Genomic DNA, 21705 nt, shown 5'->3' on the forward strand with positions numbered 1-21705 from the left:
CGGGGTGCTGTTAAAACCCTCACTGCTCGCTTCAGGAGACACGATGGAGTCATGGTGAGCACAGTGCAGCAGCATGTGCACCGAAAAGGGCAAGGCTGTTAATACATACGGTATATCCCGAAGGAAGATATTCAACTTCGAGTCGATTTATTTGCATAGTGCTTTCAACAGTAGACACACACAATGCATACTTGGTGTAATATGGATGATTTCTAATGAGCGAGCCACAGGATGATAGTGACAAGGAAAATCTCTGTTAGAGGATTTGAAAAAGGATCTTTAAAAAGGAACCACACTCATAAAGGAACCCACAAGTGATACTGAAATGATAAATCATCACTATGTACAGTTCCCACCTACCCTAGAAATGCGCCCGTGAGGATGTAAACCTAATCTGAGTCACAGCAGACGATAATAGGCGTCTACGAGTTCGTGTATGTGGAAGAGGGTGGATTTGTGAGCTTTCTCCGAGCGAGTGCATTGAGCTGCCCTGTGAGGCTGCCTGGCTGCACATGCCTCGGAGGAAGAATGTGCTAGACCTCATCCTCTCTCTGCTTGGCACCTACTATCATGTGATAGGAGAGCTAGGAAAATATAACCAAATAGGGCAACAACTGGGATGAGTTTATGCTTCAGTTCATCTTTTTCATGCAGAATATGATTTCAGAAAAATAAAAAGGTTATGAAACCGATCATTCAGGATATAGTGTGTAGGCTCACTTCGTTAATTATGTCTAGCCTTCAGCTGACACTGTAGGAAGTACTGTTTCTTCTGTACAGGAAAGATACACACCCTCCACACACCAGAACAGTAACTTTATATAAAAAAGAAAAGAAAAGAAAAAAAACACAGTTTGACAGAGGAAGTACAGAACATGCATCTCTGCACCCCTACAAAAAAGACACCTCTACAGAAGCACACTATTTATAACAGCCTGCTTCACACCTTCCCATTTAGACTTCTTGTAAACACTACGATTTGAGAGAAAGTGCTGTGTAATCATCTGGAGCGACTACAGATCGGACCTAGCTAAAGGCACAGCCTCCCTCGCTTCAGTGAACACCAACACCAATCCAAATATATCCAAATGAAACCAAACTAAACAATAACATGGCTGGCTAGGCAATCTGCCCAAATATACCGAGTTAAGCGGTGGCAGTTTCTTGTGAGCAGACAGTGAGAGACAGTGGGAGCTGTGAATCAGAGCCAGTTCACTTACCAATGCTCGGGCACTTTGAGGCCAGGGAGCGGGGGTTTGGGTGGCGCTGCTTCTTTGGTGGAGGGGGCGTCAGTCAGGGCCTCGGTGGAATGACTCAGTGCAGAGGAGTTTGTGGAGCTCTCGTCTTCGGTCTCTATAACAGGAAGCTCCGGAACACTGTAATGACCATAATCGTGTTAGTGCATAAAGACACGTGGTTGTTCAATGACTTGGTACTATGGGACGTATTTTCAATTATCAAAAAATGGGTCTCATGAGTGGTGCAAGACACAGGAGTCGTTTTGAACCATGACAATCCTCAGCTGGACGCAACCGAGAGGACTAGGTTATTTCTCAACATCATTCTGCCACCACAATGCTTCACTGCAGTATTATCAGGGTTATACTAATGCAAGGCTATCGAGTTTTAGTGTTCTTCACCTCTCTGAGCTGATGACTGAGGGGACACTTTTGGCTGTGGGTGATGTTGGGGAAGGTAGCTGCTGTTTCTCCAAGACCAGCTTCACCAGTTCCTGCAAGAAACCACAGACAGTCATGTTTCTGGTCACACCACCTCAGCTTCACAGAACACAAAATTCACAAGATTCAGGTGTGCAAAAAAAAAATGTGATCATGAAGCATTACCTTCACCCCATCCAGCACCGCTTTGATGATGCTGGTTACATTTGCAACAGTGTCCTTCTCTTCCAGGTTCACTCCCTCCAGCATCACCTGATCTGACCAGCGGATGAGGTTCGCCAGACTCTGATACACTCGGTTGAGGCAGGATGACACGGAGGAACTGCACAAAGAACAACTCCAAATGTTGTAGCTCAGAAAGCAGGACAAGTTATGATACCGAGCAACAAAAAAACAAAAACAAATAAATCATATGTAAGTGTGGAATTTGTAACCATTGCCCAGACAACACGTGGTGCACAGCTGGAACAGAGGAATCTGACATATCCAAGAGTTTCAAAGGTGAGAGTAATGTATTTGTCAGAATCTGACTTCTTTGTGAAACCAGAACACGGTTAGATTTGGATATGGCTTTATTAAATAAAAAAAGTCTTCACCTTTTCAGAATCTTGGCGTCAATTTGCACTAGAGGCACGATAGCCTCCAAAACTTTACTGGCGGAGCCGGGAAGCATTTCCAAAACTTTCCGGTCCAACACCATCTTATCAATTATCGTCTTGAAGTAACGCAAGGCACTGACCACTTCTTTCTCCTTCTCTTCCAACCGGCTGAGACTCTAAACCCAGAGACAAAAAGGTGAAAATAGACTACAGGTCAACAGAGAGTGCAAAAGGGATCGTAACAGTCAGAGTACACATGCAGTGTACACAAAGCTACCTTAGTTTCTTGCTTCTCGGGAGCCTTGACTATTCGCTCTACTGAAGGCTTTGATGCTTTCTTCGATGAATGTACTCTTTTTGGCTTGGGGGAGTGAAATCGGTCTATTAGCCTCATTGTGAAGGTTTGAAGGTTGGAGCGCTGGGAGTCTGAGAGGGGAGGGAGGGATAGAGGAAGAGAAGAGCGAGAGAGGAAGAGAAATGAAAAAAGGAAACAAATAAAATCTCGGTAATGCTGCGCAATGATGTTCAGGATTGTTTCATTTGAACTGAAAACAATATCTAGAAAGCTCGGACAAATCAGTAGCCCGAACACCCAGAGCTATCACTTTGAGTGAACAGAAAACAGCAATTTCGTCACACACATCATAAAGCCTGTTTATATGTATATATCTTCGACTGGTCTATAGTCACAATGACTGATAGGCCTTGAAGGAAACCTGTGTTACCTTGAGAGCTTCATCTGATAGGAGAGAGCTGGCTGGCTGTCAGGAAATGGCAAAGAATTAAAGAGAAAAGAGCAGCAAAAAAAATCCCCCTGCACCTTAATAATTGACTAAAATGACATTACGTTTATTTAACATTAATGAATAAGTAAAAACCCCACAACCATTCAAGATACACAATCGAGTGTGCTACTCTAACAGCAACAAAATTAACTTCGAAAGAGAAACTACTCAGCGAGTTAAAAGTAGTTCACAACAGCCCACTCGGTGTGTCTGCCTCAGCATGTTCAACATGGACCTACACCCCTTTAGGCGAACAACTTTAACTCAGACACAGCCACATAAAAGGCTCGAAGTTGTACCTCATAACTCCTCCTAGCGTGTAAACAGACAGAAGGAGCAGCTTTCACGCTTGAGAGCAGCATGATATTTCAGCCTTTTATGCTCTTCAGGAACATAAACAAGGGAAGCGGGAAGAGAGAAGAGCATGTGGCCATTGTGTTCAGTCGGATCCTCTTCTGCGAGCCGGATCGGTCACACGCTTGAACTGAAGCAGGCTAAGTTGGAGTTCTAGTGATGCCACTAATTGCGAACGAAACCATTTAGGGGAAATTTCCTCAACTCTGATGAACGTAGCTTGAGGTTAGTGTGGGTGTTCTGTGGAGTTTCACGGTCAGAGCCCACACGTAGCACCTCAGAGCGAGAGTGCTAAACTAGTGGCAGCTCACACGACACCTCACGCCCTCAGTAGTGCACTGCTGGAGGAGAATATAAAAAACAAGTATAGTGCAATATAGAGATGAGTTTGGCTAAGAACATGGTTAGTTTTACGGTAAGCGGCAAACATGGCAGGGAAGTCCCTCTGAACAGCTTCAGGCTTTAACGGCACTGACGGTTACCTGAAAATTGAACATAGCGAACAATAGGTATGTCCCATCTCATGACCTCTTTAGTTCTAGACCAAGAGTTAACATTTAGGAGGGCAAGAGGCCAACTTTTTGAATCACACTGAGCTCTGTCCTAGTGACGGTGTACATAAATGTTTTACTGCTTTATTAAACTGTGCAAAAAGGGAGGGAAGTTCCCAGTCTTATCACTGATCATTTGAGCTGATAAAAGCATTACAGTTACCAGGTGAAATTACCCGTGAAAGACGACTTCCTCAATGTCTGCGTAAATGGCCTTCCCACTCAACTAACGAAAGCAATAATAAAAGAAAGAAGAACTGCTTCTGGCAACTATAAAACAGAGGAAGTAACTCAAATACAAATGCGTTTTGCTTTATTTTTGGACATCAGGCTCTTCCTTTTGGTTTTAAATATTACAGTCTAAGCGGAAAGGTCCCTTCAATCCAAGTTATTTAACTTGGAAAGAGTTATTTACAAATAGCACCTTCACAGCTAAAGGACCATTTGAATAGTATGAATCAGAGCAAAACTCTTTAGAATCAATGCCTTTAATTATATTGGTCAGAAATACATAGTGGTAAACAGAGGACAAAGAGTGTAGCAATGACACAAATCAAGTACAGAACCGAACTTGGCTATCGTATCTTTCAATTATTTTCTCTTTCGCTTTGCTGCTCCATACATCCAGAATTCTGCAGGTCTACAGCTCTGTCCTTTGGCTCCACGTGGTTCAATTCAACAGTTTGCATCTACAGAGTATCTCTGCAAGGTCGAATCGTTTTCTCATTAAAATTTACTAGGTACCGGACCTACACTATATTGCCAAAAGTTTTGGGACACACTTCCAAATCACTGAATTCATGTGTTGTTTTTCAAGGGTTGGGCTTGGCCCCTTAGTTCCACTGAGATTTTCTTTGGGATAAATTAAAGCAGAGACTTTATCGTCCAGCATCAGTGCCTGACCTCACAAGTGCGATTCTAGAGGAATGGTCAGAAATTGCCATAAACACACTCCTAAATCTTGTGGAAAGCCTTCCCAGAAGAATGGAAGCTGTTACAGCTGCAAAGGGTGGGCTAACTCCATATTACATTCATGTGCATGTAAAGACAGACGTCCCAGTTTTGACCTGGCTCGCAGTCTCCACTCTAATTCATCCCAAAGGTGTTCTATCAGGTTGAGGTCAGGCCAGTCAAGTTCCTCCACACCAAACTCGCTCATCCATGTCTTTATGGACCTTGCTTTGTACACTGGTGCACAGTCATGCTGGAACAGGAAGGGGTGATCACCAAACTGTTACCACAAAGTTGGGAGCATGAAGTTGTCCAAAATGCCTTGGTGTGCTGAAGCATTAAGAGTTCCTTTCACTGGAACTAAGGGGCCGAGCCCAACCCTTGAATTCAACGATTTGAAGGGGGTGTCCCAAAACTTTTGGCAATATAGGGTAACACTTGGACTAGGAGTCTAATCGCTGACTAATAAAATAAACCACACCAAAGAGGAAAAGCACCAGGGCCCGATTCTAACGGACTAAACATGTGAAAGCACCCTAAAAGAAAGTTGTTATTGGAAAATGATCAGGAACAGGAAGAATTCATTCATCTGAGCTCTGAATCAGAATGAGGAATGGAAAAAGGGATGAGTGCACTCAAAAAGAAACACTCCTAAATGAATACTAATATGCTCCATGGTCTGTCCAATTTGAGCAGTGCAGTACAGGTAATCCTTTCTGTCTCTCTTTCTTTCTTTCTTTCTTTCTTTCTTTCTATCTCTCTCTCACACACACACACACACACACACACAGTCTGACTCATTCAATTCCCAAAAAAAATTCCACCAGGACTCAAAACTAGACTCAGACTTTAGACACAACTCAAGATTTGAGTCAGACTCATAAATAAAAGTGAAGGTATGTCGAGTATGATAATGACTCTATAATCGCCATAATTTTCACAGGTCGCCCTTTACCTAAAATTATCCGTTATGATGCTTTAAATAAGTTTTATTTTCCATTTATACCTTGCTTGATCACTTACTACTGTTCCAAACATCACAATTATCCGGCTGAATCCCAAATCGATCCGTTCACACTGGGTAGGCGTCCTATATGAGGGTGCGGAATAATGGTTTATTAACCCTGTATAGTGCACTTCATCTATAATAATGCGTTATTTGGGACTTGATATCATTCAAGAAGCCTAAAGTAAGCCAATTTAGCCCAAATATACAATTAAGCCTGGACAAAAACCCCTAATTAAGCCATAAAATTTACGTGAGTTAAAACAAAAACACTTTGGTAGTGGATAAAATATGAAAATAATGGAACAAAAACAGGTTCGTTCCGTTCATAACTAGAACACTAACTAAACAACTAGCGATTTATTAGTGTAACTGACCAGGCTAATTGAAACAGTTATGCTAGAATAAAAGTGCCTATATGAGTATTGTGTAGAAATGCTAAAGCGTGTAAATATATATTTATAAACATCTAGGTGATGCCTTTCAAGTTCGCGGTGTTAAGCTAAGCTAAAGTGAAGGGCCCCGCCGTCCACACCCACCGGCGGAGCGGCTAACCGCTAATGCTAACCAATCAGCGATTAACCATTGTTGTTTAACGTTAACGTCAGCTGAGTTATGCTAACCAGCTAATTTACTTGTCTTCTACCAGAGTCTCGGGTATCCCAGATGTTCCGGTTCAAGCTAAAAGCTATAAAGGTCTCAGCCGCTGGCTGTGTGATCTCCAGTCTGGTCGTATCCACAGCAAGGTTCTGTCTAAAATCGCCTAGCTAGCTGTAGTTAGCCAGTTAGCTCACAGCAATGAAGATAGACACAGAAGAACACTCACCTTGTTTACTCTCGAGTTTCCCAGACATCTTCCAAATAAATATGGGGCAGATGTTAGAGAGGGATTCTGTGTTATTCCAGCATCATAGCAGAAGGTAGACTGGTCAGTCAGTCAGAGTCTGTCTCTGTCTCTGTCTCTGTCTCTCAGTGAACGGTTTTGTCTGCTGTGTAACCAGAGACTGCAGTGCACACAGCGCCACCTCGCGGTTGGTATGACGCGCAAATAATATTACAAATATTTTCTAGCCTCAGGACACATTTTCTCTGCCCTGCACAGTACCATCATATCTCACAAAAAAATCATCAGCACCAGGGCAGGGATGATGAGGTGGATCCTGAGTCTACACTGGATCTGGATCTGAGGGTGGGAATTACATGTTCTGGATGGGACACCAGTCCACTTTAGGGCATCGTGTACTCTTGGGCACAAGGGGGATGTGGTAGCTTAGTGGTTAAGGTGTTATGGACTAGTGATTGAGTTCCTTAAAGGATGTCAGGTCCACAAAGCCACCACTGTTGGGCCCCTGAGTAAGGCCCTTAACCCTCAATTGCTCAGTTGTATAAAATGAGATAAGATGTAAGTCGCTCTGGATAAGGGCATCTGCCAAATGAAACGTGAATGTCACACTCAGTGACAATTTGGAGTAACCAGTGTTTTCTGGGGGACAACCAAGAACCCAGAGGAAACCCATGAGAACACAGGGGTATGTGTAAAAAATTCCACCAGGACAGCAACCTGAGCTAAGGGTTGAAATGCAAACCTCTGTAATGATAGATAGATAGATAGATAGATAGATAGATAGATAGATAGATAGATAGATAGATAGATAGATAGATAGATAGATAGGTAGGAAGATATATATTTCCTTCATCTTCGTTGGTCCCTTATAAATATGATTCAAACAAACATGTACATCATAATCACTGTCAGCATAAATAGTTTATCAAGTACAGCACTAATAAATTCTTGATAAATACTTATTAATATATATATATATATATATATAATACAAAGCTAAACTTCTCTCTAATGGTAAATGTGATAAATACAAGAGGTGGTTCATTACAGTGAAGCCTGTGAGTCGATTATTTTTGCTCTGGCTCCATCTAGTGGCCACATTTTGAATTGCAATTACGACACTAAACCCCGCCCCCACACGATTTACAATACAACATTACATCATGGGGCGAATATTGATTATTTATTTATTTATTTATTTATTTATTTATTTATTTAAACGACAGCAGCTACAAGGCTTTATAATATTGTGTTTGTTCCAATGCGTTGTCTTTTCTGTAGTTACACACACACACACACACTCAAAAAGCATTAATTACATTTATTTTAATTACATTTTTAAAAATGTGTGTTATTGTTAATATGGTATTTACAGTAACTGGATGTTTATTTAACATTTTGTGTAAGGAGTCTCCAGTGTCAGTAATTTGTAGCAAAGTTTTCCAGAATAGAAAATTCTTCCTGACGGTAGGCTTTCTGTAACCTGGTTTTACTGTAACCTGAAAATCTCCATTTTTTTATTACCTTCATGAGAAAATAAAGTGGCTACAGTGATAACAGGAGCAAACTTGTTTCACAGACCTTCCACAAGGTGTTGAATTTATTATACTTCAGGAAAAAAAGACAAAAATATTTTAAAAATCACTAACGCTTCATTGTCTGGCCACATCACACCACGGTGTTGTTGATTATTTTCCTATAACAGTACACTCCATGTGTTTTAATCCTTGCCTAGAAGGCAATACACAACACATACTCACAGTAAAATGCTGAAAATGTCTCACAAATCTGCCGTCCCAGGATTTGGCTGATACACTGATGGGTTAAACAGTTCACGGTAAATATGAGAAGCATTCCTCTAAAGTAACAGAACAAACAAATATGAGTGAATATCAGACTGTTATTCCATATTAACAGAATAATTCACAATAAACCAAAGCTCTGTTGTCTTCTGCTCAGCTGACAGACTGCACTTTGTGACTCAGTTGTTTGGTGCAGTGTGAAAACTAGAAATTTGTGATTTTGGTGTTTCATTCTTGAGTGCTCATGCGTTGCATTTTGTTCACACTGTATGAAGTGTGTATGGCTTTGAGAAAGGGTGTTAAAACATTTGTGAGCAAATGTTTTTCTGAAAAGTGAGAAAAACTATAAACACTTGTTCATATCAATTGTAAACAATTTTTTTTATAGAATAATGTAATAATAATAATAATAATAAAAAAAATAGATATCAAATCAAGAAAATAAAGTCATTGTAGGCTGCATGAAGGGTTTCTAGAGAATTCTCTGCTTTTAGAGATGCCACCTCCCAAAAACATGCTGTTGTTTGTGTGAAAGATTTACAGGATTTGGCTGACCCCCTCATCCAGAACGACTCGCATTTTATTTCATTTTTTATACAACTGAGCGATTGAGGGTTAAGGGCCTTGCTCAAGGGCCCCACTTTGGCAGCTTGATGGACCTGGGATTCAAACTCACAACCTTCTGATCAGAAGCTACCACATTAATACCGCACACCCGGGCAAAAGACACAAGCTACGAAATTAAATGACACTTATCATTAATACAGACAGATGTAGGAGTGTGTGCGTGAGGTAGCTGGCTACAAGCAACCTAATTGTAACGCTGCAAAATCCTGCTGAACGGTGTAGGAATTTCGTTGACCATTTTGTGTTGTTTTCGAGAAGGAAATTCAATCAGCTGGCTAAAAATAAAACCTTACGTCAGCTCAGAGAGCCTAGTACAGGAAGGCAGGACAAACACCTGAAGGAGAAAAAGGCAAGGGCAAGTCGAGGGTGTGTAAGTCAGCGAGCCCTCGATGATGTTTCCTCTTTCAGAAATCATTTTCAGAGCTGCTTCGTGGTTGGTGTGACTTTACCATCTGCTCTGGGAAAAAAAAAAAGCACTGAAGGTTTGATTCCCGTCTTCGTCACTCAGAACAAATGTGGCAGCTCCAATTCTACTGTCCTTTGGTGCTTTTTGAAAGACACAGAAGACAGTCGCAGGCTGCCGCAGCGGGACTGAGTGTGTGTCAAAGCAAACAGACAGCCGGCCCAGAGCGCTCATCCATCAAGTGCTGCCACGTCCACTCCCTATATCCCTTTAACTGGGGAATTAGGAGCAAGTCCTGATCTGATGCATTATTGAAGAGGCAGAACCCTGATTTCTGACTAAAGTATCTATCTATCTATCTATCTATCTATCTATCTATCTATCTATCTATCTATCTATCTATCTATCTATCTATCTATCTATCTATCCATCCATCCATCCATCCATCCATCCATCTATCTATCTATCTATCTATCTATCTATCTATCTATCTATCTATCTATCTATCTATCTATCTATCTATCTATCTATCTATCTATCTATCTATCTATCTATCTATCTATCTATCTATCTATCTATCCATCCATTATTTTTTTCAATATATAATCTATGTTCCATCTATTGCTTGAACGATGTTCTGTCCCATCTCAGACCCCATCTCTGATCATTGTCCTCCATCGCAGTACGCCATCGTGTTTTATTCCATCATTTCATCATCAGTTCATCATTATTTTATAATGAATTCTTGACGAATTATTATCTGAGACCGCATCCGCGTATGTGTGCTATCCGTGATCTATCTAAATATCCTCTAATAAATTCAGCAGGGAATAAAAAAAAAGAAGCTTCTCCCTGATAAAAAGATGCACCAGCATTTATTATTAATATGGACCTTGATGTGTGCATAATAATAATACAGCAAAAAAGAAAGAAAGAAAGAATGAAAGAAAGGAAATGACCTTGTTATCCCGTGTCTCGGGTGATAAATGCTACGACTCAACAAAGACAAAATGGCCTCAGCTGCTATTTCAATAAGTCTCAATCTATAAGGTTCGGAAACCTGTTTGACATTCCGGGGTTGTCGGTTTTCCATCAAATGCGGATCTCTGCGCGCTTAAACGGATCTGGATGAAGCCACTGTCATCGCTTTAACAGTGCAACGATGAACTGAAATACAGGCATTAAAATGCAGCCTACTGCGTGTGTGTTTTTTGTGTGTGTGTATCTGATGTGATTTTATTATTTTTTTGAGGAATGTGTATCTAAAATAGGATACAACACGGAGATTACTTCCTGTAGGCTCGACTGAGGCATTGAAATGCACGCACACGCACGATACCAGCCGAATAACACCTGATCCTCCGATTATTGTGTGAATTATGAATGAGCATTTGAAGACGTTTACAAAATTGTTGTTTGTTATTATGCGGATAGTTAGGTTTCTGGTTCTGTTGCCTTCATTTCACCTTCATATTTTGTGAGAAGAAGAGGAGACAAAGAAGGCATACTGGGAATATCCAAGCATCTACACTATTTTACGTACTATCTATATATTACAGACACACACAAACACACACACACACACATACACAATGTTGTGGGGGCTGTATGTCAACGATTTAAACGGATGTGGAGTATTAAAGCGATCCCAGATGAGTCGTAGCAGGTGCTCTGTTCTTTATCAGGTCTTTCTATAAAGCAGAAATAATAGCGCAAGTTCGCGGCGTTAGTGAATTATTAGAGTATAAAAGCAGTTTAGTTGCTCTCATTTTATGAGGTAATTCTTTGTAACAGTCTAACCTCTGAAGCAGGAAATCCCACCATAGTCATTATAAACCCTCTGAAAACGTTTAGACGATACTTTTTCCACATAATAACCCGCTGCTCTTTGGAAGAAAAACATACTTCACAAGTGCAGTGGAGTGGAATAAGTGTGATTTGCTTTAGCATAATGATATAAAAAGGTGACACATTTACTGTGTTCAGGTTCAGATACGTTCCTTAGCGATGATTTATTCATTCATTCATTCATTAAATGCTGTACTCTAGTCAGATCTTAGGAACACCGGGCGTGAGGTGGGATACCAGGATACCAGTAGGAGGAAACTGGAGAACCTGCTGGAAACTCACACCGGGATGAAAGCCCTGGATTCCACCCCGAAGCTGTAGGGTGACGATGCGGTTTGCTGCGCCTCAATGCCGCCATTTTGATTAGCATAAACTTTACGGCAAACAAATCTACAGAACGAACCTACAACAACAATAATCAGGTGTCAGGTGATGTTGAAGTGCTGAAGTGAGGTTTTTGGGAGCGTAGTCTGTGGCACCCGTGTTTTTGGTGGATTCTGGTGTGATGACAGACTGAAAAAGAAGGACATTTACTTGAAATAAGCCTTAATTTTGCAAAATGTAAGCACTTTGCACTGATGACTACTCAATTCAATAAAAACAGACATACGTACCAATATTGATCATAGCGAAAAAATAGTTCATTTTGCTAAATAAACTATGATTAAAACCATTTTCTACACACATCTTGTGTGTTTTATTGCTGCCTTTTTTTGTGTTTATGTTAAAAGGCTTTGGTTCATCCAAAATACTCGCCCATGTTACATTTGGAGTTTTTTCAGAATGTAAACACACCCGAAGGTGATCCAAAACGACTGAGAAAACTCAAATTTGCAGATAGATATCTCTATTTTTACTTTGGTTGACAGTTTCTACTTTACCCACAATGTTGCACAATGCAGCAGGGCTTTAGTGCTTTAGTCTGTCCAGCTCTCTCACCTCCTTATCTGTACACTCTGCACAAACATGTTCATGCTACATTCAGGCTAATACCTTCTAAAAAATCAACACTTTGGCCCTGATCATCTCTTAGATGGTTGCCTAGCTGAGACAAGTCCATCAGCTGCACTAAGGTCTCCACTATGCTGGATTTCACACAATCACAACACTGGATCTTAGTGGAAAATAAGTGACAAAAAGCTAAAGAATATCCATGTGATATCAGGACAAGTCTCACAGGAGTAATAAAAACTCAGCACATTTTTTTTAATGTGTTTCAGGGTGGAGTTTTTTTCCTTTTAATAGAAAAAACAACATCAAATTGAAACTTTGCATTTCCCTTTTCTTTGCTTTTCTCTATTTTATGGCTCTTCTCAGTTCAGTTTATGAATCTGTCATATACTTCCCTCTTCAGATCAGGTTTGATGAGAATGTTTTGTTCTATTTTTCTCTTGTTTTCTTGTGGCAAGATACACGTTTTATTAGCAAGTACGTTATCCCCTTATATGCTAAAAGGGGTGTACAATCCCTTGCACTTGAGCGTGCACACGCTACTAAAATGAACAACTTTGTTACTTCCAGCTTGCTGTTGGATGTTGTTATAACCCACACTGGTAACTTTGTGCTGCCATGTGAGGGAGGGAAGACTGCAGTCCTCTCTGACCTTGGCCAATCAAACAGCTTAGTGATGCTCCTAAACGGGCCTGATCCCAGGAGAGGCCAGCGAGATGAAAGGCAGCATGCATAAAGGCAGAGATTAAACCGGATCTGATGGGTCGAGCGCAGCGGCTCCCTTTGGTAACTCCTGCGCATAGAGGCGGCTTGACAGGGGCACCAGGCAAAGCAAAAGCCCCAGGGCACCTCGTTTAAAGACAGTCATGCCGAGATGTGCAGAGGCGTTGCTTTGCTAATGTAAAACTTTAACTTTTCAGCCTCCTGATCAATGGTGTATAACAATGACTTACTGCGACGCGCAGTCTCAGGCCAACATCAAACACGACGCAGACCTTTCATTTTGCATCACACAGACAAGGTGCAGGTTATAAATGATGCAGTATGAAGAACATGTGCTTCCGATGCGGCTTTATCTTTTCAACAGCTTTTTCTTAAACCTTTACTCAAGGTTAATGTTAACTCCTGCTAAACTGGTCCGAGTTCTATGGCTCTAAAGAAGCACCAGCAGATGATAACTTTCAAATTATAGCACTAAATTGCTAATATAGTGTGTTTTCAAATGTGCAAGGAGCTCAAACTCCAATCCCCAGTCCACAGCACTGAAGAGATTAGCATCCTACATCATCAGCTCCGCAATTTTAGAGTAAAAAATAAAACAAAATATTGAATTAACTTCAGAATAATGTAAGCCAATTAAAACCCAGTAGTTCAAATGTAATGAACTACTGATACTGAACTGCTGATTAATGATTCAATTTCAACCCCCCTGAAAAATAATGCAGTTTCCAGCCAAACGTCAAGCTCCACATGTTTTAATATGCAGCAATGTCTGAGACAGTGAAGACAGATTAGCATCCCTGGTTGAATTCATTAGCTACCTTAACTATTAAAGGTTTTAAAGGAAACGTTGATCTGTAAATTATATGAGCCAAGCTCTGTGGAGATACATGGAACATTTCACAGCTCAGCATCCAACCTGTGGAAACATATAAATAAGCCATTAGCTAGCAGAGTGAGCTAGATTAGCTAGCCTGATTTATTTGTTGAGGTTTTATAACATGAAAGCTCTGTAGGTAAATAATAATGATGATAATAATAATAATAATAATAATTATTATTATTATTAATAATAATAATTGTATATTATTTACATTAATTATTTATTTTATATAATAATAATAATAATAATAAGTATTATTATTATTATTATTATTAATGAATAGGATGAATGACTGAATGAAGTAATGACATTACGAAACAAACAAATATATAAATAAATAAAAAAACACTGATATACAAACACCAAATGTAAATGTACCTTACTTTATTACACAATTAATCAAAACATTCTAAGAAAGTCATTTTAATTTCAAAACACATCAGGAAAACCATGTATTATTTACTATTGTATAAAATGTATTTCATTTTTTATTAATTATTAAGAATTTATTTATTTATTTATTTATTTATTATTTAGTTTATTTGTTTGTTTATTTTTAACAACCATTTTTAAAAAAGAATTAATTTACTATTTTATTGTATTTTTTTTTTTTTTACTGTTTCTTTAATGAAAAATGGAACATTATATGTACAGTTGAGTGCAAAAGTTTGCATCCCCCTAGATAAAATGAGGGGGAGAAAAGAGCAAAAAATGATTAAACAAGAAAGAAATGTATTGTATTAGGTTTTCAGGTAGTGTATGTTAAGTGATCAGTAGTGAAAACAATAAATTCTGATATAACACTTTTTTATTATAGTAGAAAAGAAGAGTCAGATTGGATACTGATATCAATTTTTTTTTTTTTTTTTGGAAAATGTTGATTTTATTTTATTTTTTAAATTATTTGGTATGTTCCTGCAACAACAGTTAAACTAAACATTATTATTGCCAAAAAACTATAATTTTGCAATAAAGTGTATATAAGGCTAAAGAAAACCAGTCATTATACATCTTTCAGGGCTGAGCAGTGTATCTAGCCCACGTTTCGAGTGTTATACAGATTAATTCCTGATCATTTCCACTGCCCCATGATCAACAGGTCTGTAAATGGCACTTGTGAATTAAATGTAAAGTTCACTATTGGCTTACAAAACACATTTCAGCTGCTTTTTATGATTCCCAGCTCATCTGCTGTCAGGTTTCAGGCAGTGAAGTGTAAACGCACACTAGGGGGCACTGCAATAACTACTTTGCCCAACCCAATCTGTTACTTTTGGCTGGATTGGTATGATTGATGGATTCAGCACAACACATATATCAATTTTCTCAATTAAAAAGGTAAGCCAGGAGCAAACATTTCACTCATACTGTTTGTCAGTGTATTGTCGTTACACTTCTCCTGCCTATGTGAGGATGGTTTACTAATGTGTTTTCTGTTAGGTGGGGGAAGTAAAGACGAATAACTGATGCAGAAAATCACAAGAATAGACTCACACATGGACACAGATTCAGGTCCAAAACGCCTACACTCTCACATTCATCTCCTGGAGTTTAAAGCCACTTTTCAGGGACTGTGTGGGTGGCAGTCTCAGATCACAACGTGCTCCTCTCCAAAGCCATGTTTAGGAGGCCCACCAAGTTCATTCGCACTTTCTTTTCTAGCCGCCTGTACGCCATTAATTCTTCCTAACTGTAGAAAACTATACACGCTGTTATATTTTTAAAAAATGTATATGGCTTGAAAGATATTCAAATCCATTTTGCATCAAAAGGAATGTGCAATGCTCGCTCCTCATCTGAATGCTGTCTCTGGTGAAATGCCTTCACTCTCTGTTACTTATGCATTTGCGATGAGACAGGAGGCGCAACACAGTCATAGTAATGAGCAGGGGGAGAGATTTCACTCTGAAGCCCAAGCAGCATTTTAAAGCTTCTGAAGGGATCGTGTGGGCCTGGTGCACTGGAACAATATAAACAGAGCTTTTGTTTTGCCTTACACTACATTTGCACATACTATCATTTTGTCGCTGAACTATGAAGTCACTTTCGTAATAGGCGGTCCTACTACTGGTTGCCATAGTAATAATGGCTATCAATGGGTGGTGCAACTAGCGTTCCGACTGACAACAAATGATTTTTTGGCTGCTAGAATCCAACTTTTTGGAGGGATGTTTGTGTATTTGGTGTTTGTGTAAAAAATTCTGCAGTGTATATATCTGCATCATATCATACGAGATAAAGGGGAAGCAGTGTGTGCGCTTTGCCATGATCATGTGTGTTCTAAGCGTGTGCTCCCATTGGTGGCCGGTGCACCGAGTCATCCTATATTTGCATAAAGTTAAACTTTTCTCAACTTTGTAGCATCACTGGACACGCCCACATAAAGCTGCCAACGGTTGCTGTCACTCGTGTCACTGGAAGTCAGCAGCTCTCATTGCCAGGGGTCGGCAACCCATGGCTCTTTCATCCCTCTGTAGTGGCTCCCTGTCGCTTTGAAAAGAAGGGGATAAATTATTATTTTTCTTTTTTCCAATGGAATACCTCTTATTTCTCAGCTTGAGGTGGTCAATTTACTCTAAGATAAAAAGTGTTTTAATATTTTGACGCTCAAAATATGCATCACTTGCTACATACGCTATATTGCCAAAAGTTTTGGGACACCCCTCCAAATCATTGAATTCAGGTGTTGTTTTTCAGGGGTTGGGCTCGGCCCCTTAGTTCCAATGAAAGGAACTCTTAATGCTTCATCATACTAAGACAATTTCTTGTTCCCAACTTTTTGGGAAAAGTTTGGGGATGACCCCTTCCTGTTCCAACTTGACTGTGCACCAGTGCACAAAGCAAGGTCCATAAAGACATGGATGAGCGAGTTTGGTGTGGAGGAACTTGACTGGCCTGCACAAAGTCCTGACCTCAACCTGATAGAACACTTTTGTGATGAATTAGAGCGGAGACTGCGAGCCAGGTCAAAAGTGGGACGTCTGTCTTTACATGCACATGAATGTAATATGGAGTTGTCCCGCCCTTTGCCGCTATAACAGCTTCAACTCTTCTGGGAAGGCTTTCCACAAGGTTTAGGAGTGTGTTTATGGGAATTCTTGACCATTCCACTAGAAGTGCATTTGTGAGGTCAGGCACTGATGTTGGATGAGAAGACCTGGCTCCCAGTCTCCACTCTAATTCATCCCAAATGTGTTCTATCAGGTTGAGGTCAGGACTCTGTGAAGTTCCTCCACACCAAACTCACTCATCCATATCTTTATGGACCTTGCTTTGTGCACTGGTGTGCAGTCATGTTGGAACAGGAAGCTGTCATCCCCAAACTGTTCCCACAAAGTTGAGAGCATGAAATTGTCCAAAATGTCCAAAGAGTTCCTTTCACTGGAACTAAACGGCCAAGCCCAACCCCTGAAAAACACCACCTGAATTCACTTTTGGCAATATAGAGTGTGTGACTGGTCACCGCATGCCAGGTGAATAATTTAGATTTTTCGACTTCCAGTAAGCTAACTATAGATAAATCCCAAAAAAGTCTCAGAAGAAAATACAGTGTTTAATGCTTTATGGACAGATTCATTTGCCTTCACTGCTGACAAGGCTCGCTTACCTGTATGCTTAATATATGGCGAGAAATTAGCAAACAACAAAAAATATCCAAACAAACACACAGCATTTGCTGAAAAGTACAAAGCTGGAGATGAACGAAAAACAGCAATTTTGGATCAGCTGTGTAAAGCTGAGCAGAGCAAAAAAAAAAAGCTTTCCTTTTTGTAGTTCTATAATTTCATAAATGCAACAAACTGGATATAAAACTTTAGGATGCCTTGTTATCTTTATTTTAGGGGTTAAATGGGTTTTGTGGCCCTGTGTGAATGTTATTCAGTGGGAAAGGGGCAAAAATGCAGACCCCTGCTCATTGCAAATCAATGATCTAGATGTGTGAATGTAGCATTATACCACGACGCTGTTGAATTAGCTTTTCAGACACAGTAAAGTCTTCAGGATGAAGTATTTTGCACTGTCTGCTTTCTCTCTAACATGACTAGCATTATCTTATTAATTGCAGAGAGAAAATAAAGAAAAGTGATTGAAACAACTGTTTCTAGCTGTTATAAGAGACCGTGAGAGGTAACAGGAACTAAAGAGTTTAATGAACATTTCACCACAATTAAATGTAACTATAAATGTACTGAACATATGAAGAGTCTTTCTTTATCATTTTCAATGTTAGCAAATTGCTGGGGTATATATGAGAAGAATAAAACCTATCAGTGCTGTATCATGTCACTCCTTCATTTCTTAGTTTCCTTCAGCAGTACACTCTGTAAATGTTTCATTCCATTCAGAATTGTTGTCAGATACGACTCCATCACTCATCACTTGTCAGAAACGCAGGCCTGTTTACATTTACCGTGAATTAGCCAGCTAGCTGAGATGGCTGGAGGAATGTACAAATGTTGAACACTGATAGATTTTGGAACTTCTACTAATGGTTGAAATCTTCTATTCATTTTTTTTTTCAAAAGAACTCGTTTTAAATTGGACACACGGGAGTACATTATCTTTTCTTTGTACCTCAGGCAAACATAAGAACTACAGAAGGGCCGAAATCATCTCTACAATCTCTATATCCTCATACCATATTCCTGGCCATTAAAACTTGCTCGCAAAACTTCTGTGCTGCACTTGCAGGCAAAAGTATTTCAGCAGAGGCCGCCGGAACAGCGTGTGGTTAACGTATATGCACAGTGGCAGGTTGAAGACAAGCAGTGTCACTTCAGTCTCCTTTGATTGACTTCCTGCATGGAAAAAGTGCTGATTCGTCAAATCCTGCTGGCCTGATTGCTTTAATGGTCTGCTCTCACTCACTCCTTGATTCTGAATCCCAAACGGCTACCTTCTGCCTGTATAAGTGCACTAGATAGGGTATGAAATAATGGCTTCTTCACCGGAGGCAGTGCACCATATGTGCAATACAGAGCCATTTGGGATTCAGCCAGGGCTTTTTGGGGATACAGATTAGTGTGTAACAGAAAGTGACTGCCACTCTCCCCTACTTTTAGCACATTGAAGATTAACATCAACAGAACTCAGTGATTTGATTTCGAGGGAAGAACGGCATATGGCCAAGTGTTGCCTGGCACTGAGAGGTTACCTCCTAGCTGATTTTTTTTCCTCAAACATCAACTTATTGCATTTCTTTTTTTCCTCTTCTATGTCTGTCAGGCCAAGGCTTGGTCTTATTCTCGTTGCTACTTTTTTTCCTTAATAGGATGTGCTTTTCAACACCGACGACCTTGTAGTGTTCCAGGAACCCTTATAAAAGTGTTACTGTACAGCATACCCTTAAATCTGTCAATGAATTGTACTTCCAGGAGAAATAAGGGCAGTGTATAAAATATGTCTCCAAAGGTGTATAATAATCACATGTTCTGGGCACACAGAAGGACGCAAAGGACAATATGGAAGTCAGAATGGTTGAATATATTTAATAGGGTAACAGGATGAAATAAAATGGAAAAATAAGGAAGTAAATGATCTACAAATTCAGTTTATGCCCAAAGGCACTATACTGCACTCAAAGTAGCTTTCCAGACCGAAAAGAAAAGCTAATACGTGCCCCACCTTTTAAGCCCTTGTATTCAGGGCTGTGGTATGTAAGTAACCAGGAGGTTGAGTAGAAAAACCTTGAGCTTCCATTACCCAGGAGCTGAGACTGGAGTATAGAAAATAACAAGCCCGGTTTAAATGGAGGGCAGGAAGTCTCTCAGTTTCTCACGGCACAGAGAGCTGGACTGCTGCAGTCATTATTGATTGGCTGATAAAGCACAAATTGATCAGCGCACGCTCATTAGCATCCTATTAGCCATGACCTATACCTACCAAGACACAAAACGCTCCACCTCAAATGGATTAACAAGTGCAACAATTCAACCTGAGACAGAAAATCTGTGAGCACTCATCCGAAGCCAGGAATCGATTGAATTTGATCATTTACCCCCAGCGGACAAGCAGCACACTTTCATATCGTGACCTTCATTTTTCATATTCTATTTTTTTTTTCCATTTTTGAATTTCCTTACAATAAGGGCCGAGGTCTCGGGTCTGATGTCATCTGTAGAAATTGTTCAGACCTGATACATGCCACATCACCTCAACTTATCTACAGACACTACTTGCTCTTTCATCCAATATCTTAGCTAAAATGTCTAAAACTTATTCTAAGCAGTAACTTAAATTCATGTCCACTCTATTCATTTCATTTCAGTGTTTTAGAGTACAGTACCGTGAAATATTTTCCATTGCACATGCATATGAATGGCATTAAAATACTAATATTTAATCTCATAAAGTCCAAAACAATTTCAGGTCTCTGTTTTCTAAGTTAATATCACCTTCAATTCCAAAGAGCCTTTTTCAGGCTTGCTGAGGCCATCAGGGTATGTGCCATAGGACTTTAAAGTAACAGTTTGCTGATAAATAACAGAATCCATGTGAATGAATGAAATTTGACAATAATAAAAACAATTTCATGCAAAAATAAATTATTTAGCTGGTTTGGTTTATGGCAATACGCGGTGAAAATACATGTTACTAATAATATAACACAAGAAGCTCTTAGAGGAAAAAAGGTTGGAGACCAATCAGAGTGATATATATTTGGGATATTAACCCCTTAACACTTTATTTGTGCCGATGTATTGATTAGCATCTGCTATTATATAAGTGTAAATACATATATACATATATATATATACATATATTTATATATATATATATATATATATATATATATATATATATATATATATATATATATATATATATATATATATATATATATATATATATATATATATATATATATATATATACACTCTATTGCCAAAAGTATTCGCTCACCTGCCTTGACTCGCATATGAACTTAAGTGACATCCCATTCCTAATCCATAGGGTTCAATATGACGTCGGTCCACCCTTTGCAGCTATAACAGCTTCAACTCTTCTGGGAAGGCTGTCCACAAGGTTTAGGAGTGTGTTTATGGGAATTTTTGACCATTCTTCCAGAAGCGCATTTGTGAGGTCGCACACTGATGTTGGACGAGAAGGCCTGGCTCTCAGTCTCCGCTCTAATTCATCCCAAAGGTGTTCTATCGGGTTGAGGTCAGGACTCTGTGCAGGCCAGTCAAGTTTATCCACACCAGACTCTGTCATCCATGTCTTTATGGACCTTGCTTTGGTCACTGGTGCACAGTCATGTTGGAAGAGGAAGGGGCCAGCTCCAAACTGTTCCCACAAAGTTGGGAGCATGGAATTGTCCAAAATGTCTTGGTATGCTGAAGCATTCAGAGTTCCTTTCACTGGAACTAAGGGGCCAAGCCCAGCTCCTGAAAAACAACCCCACACCATAATCCCCCCTCCACCAAACTCTACACTTGGCACAATGCAGTCAGACAAGTACCGTTCTCCTGGCAACCGCCAAACCCAGACTCGTCCATCAGATTGCCAGATGGAGAAGCGCGATTCATCACTCCAGAGAACGCGTCTCCACTGCTCTAGAGTCCAGTGGCGGCGTACTTTACACCACTGCATCCGACGCTTTGCATTGCACTTGGTGATGTATGGCTTGGATGCAGCTGCTCGGCCATGGAAACCCATTCCATGAAGCTCTCTGCGCACTGTTCTTGAGCTAATCTGAAGG

The 21705-nt window shown here is 39.9% G+C and overlaps 1 protein-coding gene across 4 annotated transcripts in view; it reads right to left on the reverse strand.

Annotated features, from left to right (window-relative positions):
• Nucleotides 1–6929, reverse strand: part of rapgef1a (Rap guanine nucleotide exchange factor (GEF) 1a) — a 29338-nt gene extending 22409 nt beyond the window's left edge. For all 4 annotated transcript variants that reach the window (XM_058389888.1, XM_058389887.1, XM_058389886.1 and 1 more), the window contains exons 1-6: nucleotides 6752–6929; nucleotides 2556–2704; nucleotides 2276–2454; nucleotides 1845–2001; nucleotides 1641–1732; nucleotides 1221–1376 (exon numbers count right to left, since the gene is read on the reverse strand). In XM_058389888.1, coding sequence (XP_058245871.1) covers nucleotides 1221–1376; nucleotides 1641–1732; nucleotides 1845–2001; nucleotides 2276–2454; nucleotides 2556–2704; nucleotides 6752–6779 — 761 coding nt within the window. In that variant the 5' untranslated portion in view covers nucleotides 6780–6929. The remainder of the gene's footprint in view (nucleotides 1–1220; nucleotides 1377–1640; nucleotides 1733–1844; nucleotides 2002–2275; nucleotides 2455–2555; nucleotides 2705–6751) is intronic.
• Between the last annotated feature and the right edge of the window lie 14776 nt (nucleotides 6930–21705).

The sequence above is a fragment of the Hemibagrus wyckioides genome, linkage group LG05 (genome assembly GCF_019097595.1).
Source record: "Hemibagrus wyckioides isolate EC202008001 linkage group LG05, SWU_Hwy_1.0, whole genome shotgun sequence".
In the NCBI taxonomy this organism is placed as follows: Eukaryota; Metazoa; Chordata; class Actinopteri; order Siluriformes; family Bagridae; genus Hemibagrus; species Hemibagrus wyckioides.